General features: G+C 45.1%; 1 protein-coding gene and 1 long non-coding RNA gene across 2 annotated transcripts; one reads left to right on the top strand and one right to left on the bottom strand.

The window, feature by feature from the left end:
* The first annotated feature begins 3,544 nt into the window (after positions 1-3,544).
* Positions 3,545-8,557, top strand: LOC124674010. The gene is made up of 4 exons (XR_006992926.1): positions 3,545-4,616; positions 4,742-4,880; positions 4,964-5,020; positions 7,401-8,557. It is a non-coding gene; the product is annotated as an uncharacterized LOC124674010 (long non-coding RNA).
* On the bottom strand, positions 5,520-8,234 carry LOC124673912 (wall-associated receptor kinase 3-like). Its single transcript, XM_047209989.1, has 3 exons — positions 7,282-8,234; positions 7,003-7,161; positions 5,520-6,904 (listed from the first exon to the last, which is right to left on the bottom strand). Exons 1-3 carry the CDS (start codon positions 8,204-8,206, stop codon positions 5,844-5,846), a joined length of 2,145 nt encoding a protein of 714 aa, XP_047065945.1. The 5' UTR covers positions 8,207-8,234; the 3' UTR covers positions 5,520-5,843.
* Positions 8,558-9,234: the final 677 nt, after the last annotated feature.

Raw genomic sequence — 9,234 nt, 5'->3', positions numbered from 1 at the left:
AAGAGTACTTGTCAGGAGACGAGGTTGAACAAGGTATAGAGTTATACCGATGATCAAACCTCGGACAAGTAAAATATCGCGTGACAAAGGGAATTGGTATCGTATGTGAATGGTTCATTCGATCACTAAGTCATCGTTGAATGTGTGGGAGCCATTATGGATCTCCGGATCCCGCTATTGGTTATTGGTCGGAGAGAGTTCTCACCCATGTCCACATAGTTCACGAACCGTAGGGTGACACACTTAAGGTTTGATGTTGTAATAGTAGAACTTGAATATGGAATGGAGTTCGAAGTATTGTTCGAAGTCTCGGATGGGATCCCGGACATCACGAGGAGTTCGGAATGGTCCGGAGAATAAGATTCATATATAGGAAGTCATATTCCAAGTTTGGAAATGATCCGGTGCATTTATGGAAGGTTCTAGAAGGTCCTAGAAAAGTCCGGAAGAAATCACTTTGGAAGGCGGAGTCCCGGAGGGACTCCACCACCCATGGCCGGCCAACCCTAGAGGGGTGGAGTCCCAAGTGGACTCCACCATAGGGGCCGGCCACCCCCCCTCATGGAAGGGTGGGAATCCCACTTGAGGTGGGAGTCCCACCTTGGATAGGTTTCCCTACAACATGGAAGGTTTTGGTTGGGGTCTTATTCGAAGACTTGTAGTCCAACACTTGGGGGTTCCACCTATATAATGAGGGGCCAAGGGGAGGGAGCCGGCCACCACAAAGCCACAAGCTGGCCGCACCCCATAGAGGCCGGCCACCCCCTCTCCCCAAACCCTAGCCGCCCCACTCCTCCCCTCTCCCGCAACGCTTAGCGAAGCTCCGCCGGAGATCTCCATCGCCACCGCCACCACGCCGTCGTGCTGCCGGATTCAAGGAGGAGCTACTACTTCCGCTGCCCGCTGGAACGGGGGGGACGTCTTCATCAACACCGAACGTGTGACCGAGTACGGAGGTGCTGCCCGATTGTAGCACCGTCAAGATCTTCTACGCGCTTTTGAAAGCGGCAAGTGATCGTCAACTGCAGCAACAAGAGCCTCATCTTGTAGGCTTTGGAAATCTTCAAGGGTGAGTCTCGATCATCTCCTCGTTGCTCCCATCTTCTAGATTGCATCTTGGCTTGGATTGCGTTCTCGCGGTAGGAAATTTTTTGTTTTCTATGCAACGTATCCCTACAGAGTTGTGTGCTTCACTGGGTTGGAACTTGGACCTGTGAAGTGGATCAGCTCGGCTGTGCAAGCTTATCACCTCTAAATTGCATTTTTTACTAATATGCCAAGTGGTTTTGCCACTTGGTTCAATGTAGTGTATTTGTGCTTCTTTGGTTGCATGTTTGGAGCAAGATCAAATCATTCAAGGCTTGATCAAGGTCAAGATGAATTTTAGTACTTAGGGCTCTAGTTATATAATCATGTAATTTCCCTTTTTGTATTTATTCCCTTTTCTTTTATTTGTTGTATTGTAATATTCATAAGAATATTGTAAATGACATTGTAATTTGTGTGTTAATCAATAAAGCTCAAGGTTTTTTCTCAATTGAGCTTTATTTATTTATTTATCTTTATTTTATATTGTCAAGTGGATTATCCAATATTATTATTTTATGATTTGAATTATTTTTTAATTGTTTGAGTTTGAATTTAAATTCAAACTCAATTCTTATTTCATGTTTGAATCACACAAGTGATACTCAACTTATATGCACTCTAAATGCAAAGAGGTCATATCAAAGTTTATAGCACTCTCGAAACCCTAAACTCTAGATAGTGTCGAGAGAGAAACTTGACCCCTCTATGATGTAATATGCAAATAAGCGCGAAATTTCCCCAGATTTTATGATGCAGATCCCTTTCTAAATTCTACCCCATAATTGTCTGAAATCCTGGGATGTTACACGCGTCGCCGGCAAGCGCATCGTCCTCTTGATGTTCGACACGGCGGAGCTCAGCGCACGCGTACAACGCCGCACGTCACGACTTGGGCGCTTGACCACCACCTTCAACTTCCGCGACTAACGTACCCTCGCGAAAGCGGAGTTCATGGCCGGCGTTTCCATGAACCTCGTCAGCGCTAGCAGCGCCGTCGCCACCGCCAGCTCCAGCGCCGTCTGGACATAGCAGAACACAACTTAGTCAATGAACTACAGAAGCATCACACACTGAAGGAAAAAAAACTGAAGAAGAACACTGAAGAAGAACACAACTTAGTCAATGAAATTGATATATAGACGGTTCATAGAGTGACGGAAAAAGCACCCAAGCAGAAGTAGATATGATCACTCTTAGCTTCAAGACGATCTGATCGAGCATATCTGGCAAAAGTTTGGACACGAGTGATGTATAATCTATCATGTACTATCTAGTCAATTTCATTTCATCTAGTTTTAAATCTAGTTTCCCAATTTTTTCCTTTCGCAGAGGGTGCTCTTGTCGACCTTGGTTTTGCAGATGCTGAAACATCTTGTGTCTGCATCGTCTCTTGTTCACCGATTGGGCACGTCATTGCATCCTACATTCATCATGTCCAGGAACCCCCCCTATTATCCATCTGTGAGTCGTCCTCATATGAGTTGTCCATCTACAAGATGAACAAACGGCAGGATAATTCAATTTCTAGTTGAATTGCTATATACGGGCAAAACAGGCAAATTTAGTAGTACCAGAGCTCATCTCTATTTGTGTCTATACGAACATCTACAAAATTCAGTAGCCATTAATGAATTGAGTAGCAGAAAATTTCAGTAGCAGCGGCATCAAAATTCTTACATACTTCATGTACAAACAATAGAAAATTTAGTAGTAGCAGCATCAATTTTATCTTTGGTTTCATCTATATTTACAAGATATAGTCTCACGGTTATCTAACTTCAGGATCTTCCAAAGATTGTATATTATCATCTAGTTAAGGAAGGCCTGCAAGAAGCGAAAATGGTGAATGGAACCTGGGCGCGCGCGCACCCATTTACGAAAAGTTCAAAAAAATGCTATTTAAAAGTTTCCAAAAAATGTGAAGTAAATTTTTACATGTAGATATTATGTTGATACTTACCCATGTGTGTTTTCACGGAAAAATACCATTGTGTGTGACCTACACAAAAATGACAAAATGCAAATTCCTATTCCTGTGAATAGTACAAATTTCTGTTCACTATTCTCATTTGGACATTTTGTCATTTTTATATAGGCCACACACAATGGTATTTTTCGTGAAAACTCACACTGCAGTAAGTATCAACATAATATGTACATGTAAAATTTTACTTCACATTTTTTGAAAATTTTTAAATAGCATTTTTTTGAACTTTTCGTAAATGGGTGCGCGCGTACCCAGATTCCATTCCTCCGGGTCGTGCAAGAAGCTGCTATACATGCGTAGTCACAGTGGACATTGCCTCTGTGATTTCATCAATCATGCGCCCCATCTAGCAGCAAAGTCAAATACCGTATATATAACCAAGCCCCATCTTCTCCATAGCCCAGGAGGCCAGGACCCTCCTCCACCGATGCAGCCCCTCCCGCCCCATCCTCTCCTCCACGGCTCCACCGCCCCAACTCCCTTCCGCCTGTGCACTGGCCGCCGCCAAGCAAGAAACGCCCAGACGTGCTCGCATCCACGCATCTGGTGCCCCCGCCCACCTCATTTTCCCGTCCTCAAATACAAGGGCTGGGCAACCACCGCCTTGCCACCGAATCCGGCTAAATTAGAGCGCCGGCGGCCGGATCCGGCGCCTGCCAAGGTGCCAGGGTCGAGCTCCCCCTCGTCCCCGTCCAATTTCTCTTTCTCTCTCATACCTACTTCCCCGAGAAAAAAATGGAGTACCTGGAGCCGGCGAGCGGGGAGGCGATGAAGTTGCGGGAGTGGCGCTCATCCTGGTCCTCCAACTCTTCCGGATGGGCGCGGGAGGCAGCTCGCGGGCGAGCAGTTGGGATGGACGAGCGTGGCACCGTCTGAGCCTTAAACGCCCTCACTGAGGCCCACTTGGGTCGAACACGCAGGGAAATAGCCGCGTCTCTGTGGCCTCCTCCCTCCCCGACTGAGCCAACCCCAGTGCACCGCCGCCGCGGACCAGGACCTCGAGCGGATGATCTCGAACCAGATCGCCACCACCATTGGCTTACAATGGGGATCCGGAAGCGGTTGCTCCCTGCAGACTCCAAGGAGGAGCATGCCAGCCAGCAGGCTGCCAGCACGGTGACGGCTAGGCGGGTCCTGGAGAGGGACGGGCCGGGCGAGGTGGCGGCAGTTATGAAGGATCCGGTCCTGAGGGGCCAGACGGGAGGAAGAAGGAGAAGAACACGGCGTGATATCCTTACTGTTACCAAAACATCATTTGATTGTCCATCTGATAGTTGTACACAAGTTGCAGTTGTTAAGATCTGATGAAAATCGATATGTGCTTCAACCCTATATACTATATTTCCTATTTAATGCCCACACTTGTCTTTACAAAAACTGGGCGCAATATGAATTAATAGTTTTCTTCTTCTTTGGAGGTCCCTCTAGTTCCATGCCTTATCAATTTATGCAGGACAAATGGTGTTGATTGCAGCTTGAAGTGAAGCGGACAGTATGCCTCTTACTGACTAATACACACTTTCATGCTTAGAACATCTAGGTAAGAGCTTTGTTTGGTTGTGCAATGTAATGGTTTCATTAAGTAGTCATCATTCTTTTACAGGAGAAATAACCTTGCAGTGTAGGGCGTTTTCGTTTTTCTGACATCATTTTTTTTTCATGCAGAGAGAAGAACACCAATGACAATATTATCCAGTTTGTTTTCATCAAATACTGGTGCAATGTTTCGTACCATTACATGACATGTGACAAATTGACTGCTTCAGAGGGACTGTAATATATGTTTATCTCAAAAAAATTAAAGGTATTTGGTTGCATCGGCATTCCAGATTCTCATTTACTAGGTCATGAATTTAGAAAAGGGGAATCTTATCTTTGTCCTTTCAGGAATCAGTTGGAAGTGCTGAAGAACACACTCAAGACACAAAATCAATATGAATCATGGTAAGCCATCATTTTCTCCATGCATTTAAATGAGAGTTGGAAAAGAAGTTGTCAAAAGCACTAAAATTAAATAACTTTTTTATATCTTTATATACCATAAAATGGTTATTATTGGTCAAGTTCAGCTAAACAAATCAAGTTAGTTGAGTTGAAAAAAATTTAAACTATTATCCCCGTCGCAACTCACGAGTCACAACTGAACCATATCAACCTTATATACCTTTTGAGAGTTAAAAAAACTAGCATACCTTTTGGACATGCTTAATAGTTCAGCGAAATTTGAGGACTACTAATTTTTTTGGAGACTAATGCAATCTTATCAACATTCATATATCTATCATTGTAATATCTGGTGAGTTGTTCACTAACGTTACACTAATGAATAACTACACAAGTATACAAACAAAATCTAAGATTTTATGAACTTAATTTTCTGCACCCCCTTCAACTTGTGAGAAGTCCCATCATTCTATCACAAAAATAGAAGAGCACGGCAATACACGTCATCATCGTCTAGTATATTAATAAAGAGCGGGTTGAGGGGATTCTACCAGACAATGACGCTGTACAAAACATGTCACGTTTCTTAGAACAGCAAAGTGCCATTGTATGCAAATAGAAAGAATTAACACTACATCAACTAGCTTAGTTCAACAATTCCCATTATTGCCGACAGAGCTAACATGAGAGATCGCTGGATGGCAGCAGAATAGTACCCATGGTATTAACCTTGGCTTTGTACTCGTGGCACCTAGACTCCGAAGCAGAGGCTCTTTTTCCCACACTCTTGCAGTCTAGCAGGTCTGCCACAGAGCAGTCTTGTTCACTCTTCGGGATCAACTACCGAGTGTTGTTTAATTTGCCTTCTCAGTGCTTCAAGTTCGTCAGCAACCTCTATCATCCTTGGCCTCTCTTCGCCTTTCAGCCTTAAGCATCGCAAAGCCAACTGGGCAACAGTTTTAACATGACTAGCTCCAGCTTCTTCGGCTACTTGATGATCCACAATTTGCATCAACCGATTCTCGTGGAATAATGTACTGAAATGCAACGCTAGGCTTCTCACCTCGTCCAACCTGCTGCAAAATATTGGTTTCTCCCTTGTCAATAGCTCGATAAGTACTACCCCGAAGCTGTAAACATCGCTTCTCTCGGTCAGTTGGCTTGTCTGGAAGTACTCAGGGTCCATATACCCCATTGTCCCGTGCACTAAGGTGGTCACATGGGTCTGGTGATGCGGCATTGGCCTCGAAGACCCGAAATCCGATACCTTTGCAGTGAAGCTCTCGTCAAGGAGTATATTGGATGACTTGACATCTCTGTGAATGATTGGCGGCTTCGTAGCCATGTGCAAGTATGCAAGTGCTGTGGCAGTTTCAAATGCAATCCTCAGGCGGTCCTCCCATGGCATCCGGACCGAAGTATTGTGAAGATGGTGGAAAAGGGCCCCGTTGGTGATGAACTCATACACCAACAGGGGAACTTCTGACTCGAGACAAACACCTATTAGCTGGACCACATTCTTGTGGTTCACTTGCGAGAGAATGAGCACCTCGTTGACGAATTGCTCCACCTGGCTCTCATCAACCCGCTGCGCCTTCTTGATCGCCACGACCATTTGATCGCATAGTACGCCTTTGTAGACCGTCCCAAATCCACCTCTACCAGCTATGTTGTCATCACTGAATCTGTCGGTTGCCTTTTCAAGCTCACCAGATGTGAATATCCTCAATGGCTCCCTCTGAGGGAACATGTGCTGCTTCAGGAGCATGCCACCATTCTGCAGAAAGTATCTCTGTCTTGTCTTGGCAAGCTTTCTCTTCTTAACAAGCCAGTGGGTCCAGAATCCGAGCATGAGGAGAACAAGCAGCAAAGGTAGGCCTCCACCTGAAAAAAGGCAGTATAAACTTGGACAAATATGTGCTTTGTTCATGCAGATTGAGCAGATGTAGATATATCAAAATTTAAGATAATTAAATACTAACCTGCTGTAATCAGTAGTTTTGTATCTCTCCTGCACCCATTGCCATGCTTCTTACCATCCCCCGTCGTGCCCATCGAGCATACACAGTTAAAACCACCAACTGTGTTGATGCACTTGTGCGTGCAGGGGTACTCCATCTCATCTTTGCATTCGTCAATATCTTGTACACAAAATTGCAAAACAAGATCACAAAGGGAAACCAGAATAAGGCATATATATATATAGAGTTGGTGGCAACCAATGCTTAAGCATGAATCGTAAGCAAACATGAATCTCTCACCTTGGCATCCATCAAGCCCCTGCAAATAAGGGTTCCCACGGAAACCTTCCGAACAATTGCAGCGGTACCCGGTGTTATTCGCCACCGTGTAACACTCTGTGTTCTCCTTGCACATGTAGGTCTGCGGGGCGCGGCGCGCGTCGGAGCATCTGCCACCGTATATGGACCAGTCGAGCACCATGGGCAGGTTCGTCAGGTTTCGGTCCAAGTCACCTCTAGAGAAGACGTACGAACCTTGGTCCGCAATGAACGCCTTGGTGCACCAAGCGCTGGTATTGTTTCTACTGATGTTGCTCCAAGATCCGGAGGGGGACTGCTGGAGCTGGCTCCGTATGCTGGTGACCTCCAAGTCCAGCGCCTTGAGCTCCTCCGGCACGGAAGCTTGGCAGCAGCCCACACCGGAGCACGCACCAGTTGTGATGCTCCCCTCGGAGGCGCAGAACGACACGCACCCTCCGCGGTAACTGTACCCGCTTCGGATCATCGCCATGGCGTCACAGCCAACGACGGTGAACTTGTTGAGTGTGTGGGAGAAGGTGAAAGGGGTGCCCACAAGGTTGAGGAAGTTTGTGGTCACCAGGCCGTTGTTCTGCTGGCACTGGGAGTACACGGTGTCGCCGGTCACACGTAAGTAGCCCTGGTCCAGTGAGATGTTCAGGACTGTGTACAGCTTACTTCCGAGCCACAGCATCGGCCCTGCTGGTTCGCACAATATGGCGAAGCCTAGAATTCTCACTATGCTCGAGTTGTCGGAGATGGTGAAAGGGTATGGGATGGCAACTGAGCTACCGGGGCATTTGGCAGGATCGGATTGGGGAGAACCCATGAAGAATAGTGAAAGCAAGTAGAGAAGAAGCAGCTGCACAAGATATACTCTGGAGGGTGCTGCTTCACAAGGATTACCTTGTGCGCCGAGCATGTTCATGCCCTTTTGATCAAATAACTGATGCAGCTTCGAGGACGGCTTCAGGGTTGCAGCAAGTAGTTCTCTGAGTATCTCAGAGCAATACTCCAGTGAGGCAATGAAGAGAAAGACGACCGACTGATGTGCAGTCGTTGCAGAGTTATATGGCTTTTCTCTCGTGGGTCGCCATAGGAAAATTGCCTTTCTGGTGCAGAGTTTGCTTGCTTGCTTCGGTCAAATAGTTTAGCCTACCATGGAAATAAATGATTCCCCAATTGAACCACGGTGCAGTTTTTTCTCAAGCATTTGGACCGTTGGATGTCCCAAAAAACAAAAAAACAAAAACTCTATGGAACCACAGATTCACCAGTATCGACCAACTCCAACAAATAATACATGTTGGAGAGTAAAAACTTACAGGCTGCAAGATCTAAACTAGCTAGGTGGCACTCGCAAATGCGAGGGCTTCATTTCCATTTTCTTAGAAAAATGAGCATTTTGTTGTGTCGTAGGAAATAAATTAATTTATTCCAGGCACATAACCCAAGATTTTTCGAAACAGGTTATATTTTAGTGTTGCGGTCTTCCTGATCATAATTCTCTAGAGCATAGATTTCAAATACCCAGGTGTGGTGCTACCTTGAGTCCATAATTCATGTCAGCTTTTAGAATTAATTCAGATGCACACGGTTGATTATGGCAAAAAGTAGTTTATGCATATGTGATGTATTCTTGCTAGGGAAGCTTATGTTTTTTTCAATTTTTACCTTCTAATGTATAATCATGTGGTTTTCGTTTTCTTTTTGAGGATTGGAGTAGGTTTTTTTTGCCTACCGATTTATCTTCACTACAGCTTAAAAAGTTAAGTTTCCATCACACTCAAATCTATTGGAAATAATCTTTTGTTGGCAAGTTTGTGATTTTAAAAGTTTTATTTATCTGCTAATGTATAATAATTATGTGGTTTGCTCTCATTTTTGGCACATGGGCTGTATGGCTGTTTTCCCTAGGGACTATTTCTTTCGTAGTGTTTTTTTTTAGGATTGGAG

This window comes from Lolium rigidum, chromosome 1 (genome assembly GCF_022539505.1).
Source record: "Lolium rigidum isolate FL_2022 chromosome 1, APGP_CSIRO_Lrig_0.1, whole genome shotgun sequence".
Classification (NCBI taxonomy): Eukaryota; Viridiplantae; Streptophyta; class Magnoliopsida; order Poales; family Poaceae; genus Lolium; species Lolium rigidum.
This window is presented reverse-complemented; position numbering and strand designations above follow the sequence as displayed.

Coding starts and splice junctions, on each gene's coding strand:
- LOC124673912 (XM_047209989.1), bottom strand. CDS start 8,206: ATGAACATGCTCGGCGCACAAGGTAATCCTTGTGAAGCAGCACCCTCC. Junction 7,162..7,281: donor GGGGCTTGATGGATGCCAAG/GTGAGAGATTCA, acceptor TTTGTGTACAAG/ATATTGACGAATGCAAAGAT. Junction 6,905..7,002: donor AAAACTACTGATTACAGCAG/GTTAGTATTTAA, acceptor GCCTTTTTTCAG/GTGGAGGCCTACCTTTGCTG.